The sequence below is a fragment of the Triticum aestivum genome, chromosome 7B (assembly GCF_018294505.1).
Source record: "Triticum aestivum cultivar Chinese Spring chromosome 7B, IWGSC CS RefSeq v2.1, whole genome shotgun sequence".
NCBI classification, from domain to species: domain Eukaryota; kingdom Viridiplantae; phylum Streptophyta; class Magnoliopsida; order Poales; family Poaceae; genus Triticum; species Triticum aestivum.
Genome location: NC_057813.1, coordinates 393,008,913 through 393,010,365, shown reverse-complemented (window position 1 = coordinate 393,010,365; position 1,453 = coordinate 393,008,913). Strand labels below are relative to the sequence as shown.

General features: G+C 56.4%; 1 protein-coding gene across 1 annotated transcript in view; it reads right to left on the bottom strand.

The window, feature by feature from the left end:
* LOC123157992 (uncharacterized) overlaps positions 1 to 1,356 on the bottom strand; it is a 4,429-nt gene extending 3,073 nt beyond the window's left edge. The window contains exon 1 of the mRNA XM_044576147.1: positions 1,055 to 1,356. Within this exon, the coding sequence (XP_044432082.1) occupies positions 1,055 to 1,356 (302 nt within the window). The remainder of the gene's footprint in view (positions 1 to 1,054) is intronic.
* Between the last annotated feature and the right edge of the window lie 97 nt (positions 1,357 to 1,453).

Genomic DNA, 1,453 nt, shown 5'->3' with positions numbered 1-1,453 from the left:
GATTTTGATTTCATGTTTTTGGAAGTCATTATAGTTCATGAAATGGCATGTGGGATTACTGTTGGATGAGATCTTTTGCCTAGTAGCCACATACCAGCTGCGCTCAATATACGGGATTACTGTTGGATGAGATCTTTTGCTTTGATGAATATAGACCTAGTGAAAAGGACTCTAAGCCTTCACACAAACAAGCAAAGTAAAAGCAAGACGAGGAAGTGGAGCTATCGTAGAAGCAGTAGCTTAGATTATAAAAAATGATAAAACCAGACGCCTATTTGCAAAAGTTATGCCTATGATCTAAGTAATTTGGTCCAAAATATCTTAACTCAACACATTGACCAATGTTGACTGTAAGAGAAATATCCTAGTTACAAAAAATTAATCTGCATTAAACATGCTGATCACAATGGTCATTGCATCATGATTTACAATGGTAACCAACAACTTAACGATATACCGAAAAAGGCTTGCGCCCCGCTATATTAATATAGCAACCACCCGATACAGCCAGAAGTTCGATGCTGAGGCAAACAGCACAATCAAGCCCAAAAGAAAAACAAGAGAAAAGCAAGAGAAAGAAATGCCGACAGCACCGGATGAACGAAAGCTGAAGTATCCCGCAACCGCTGCGCCCACCGGAAAACATCCACCACGCTCCAATGCCATCGAGTCGCCGCGAACCAAGCAACACCTTCAAGAAGGACTGCGACGACGACGACGCTGCTGCGCGGACGAATCCTAGGATCTCTCCCGGTACACGGAGGGAAGCGGGTGAGAGGTACTCCCGATGCCCTTCAAGAAGGTTGATGGCGCCCGCAGGCGTCACCGCATCGGTACCGGGCGGACCCGAGAGGGATTTCGCCCTACCCCTCATACCCACAACCCAGGACCAACTGGCGGCTCCACCACGCCAACCGCCCACCAACCTGCGCCACCACAGTCACGAGGACACCACCGTCGTCTCTCCACCGCAGACGCTGCGAGGCCGACCGAACCAAACGAGACCACCGCCGATAGGGACCAGGAGCACCACAGCCACGTGGGAGGGGACAACCTCCACTGGCACAAGCCGTAGCAGACCGGACGCAGGCGCGGGAGCACGCCGGACACCCTGCCCAGCCGGGCCCAGATCGGGCCCATTAAGCTCCTGCTGCCGCGCTGCAGCCGATCCCAATGACCGCATCCCGCCAGCCCAGCCGGAGGAGACCCGCCGGAGGCCAGCCCAACCCGCCCTGACCCAAATCTGGGCCTGCAGGGCTCCGCCAGCCAACCCCCGCCGCCAGCCGCCAAAGGGCCGCGCCGCCGCCGAATCTGGGCCCGATCTACACCGGAGCACCGCCCGCCGAGGCGCACCATCGTCGGAAACCGCCGCCCGAGCCGGGGAACCGCGAGGGGGAGAGGAAGAGGGCCGCCGCCACCGGCCTCGCCACGGCGCCGCGCGGGCAACGCCCGG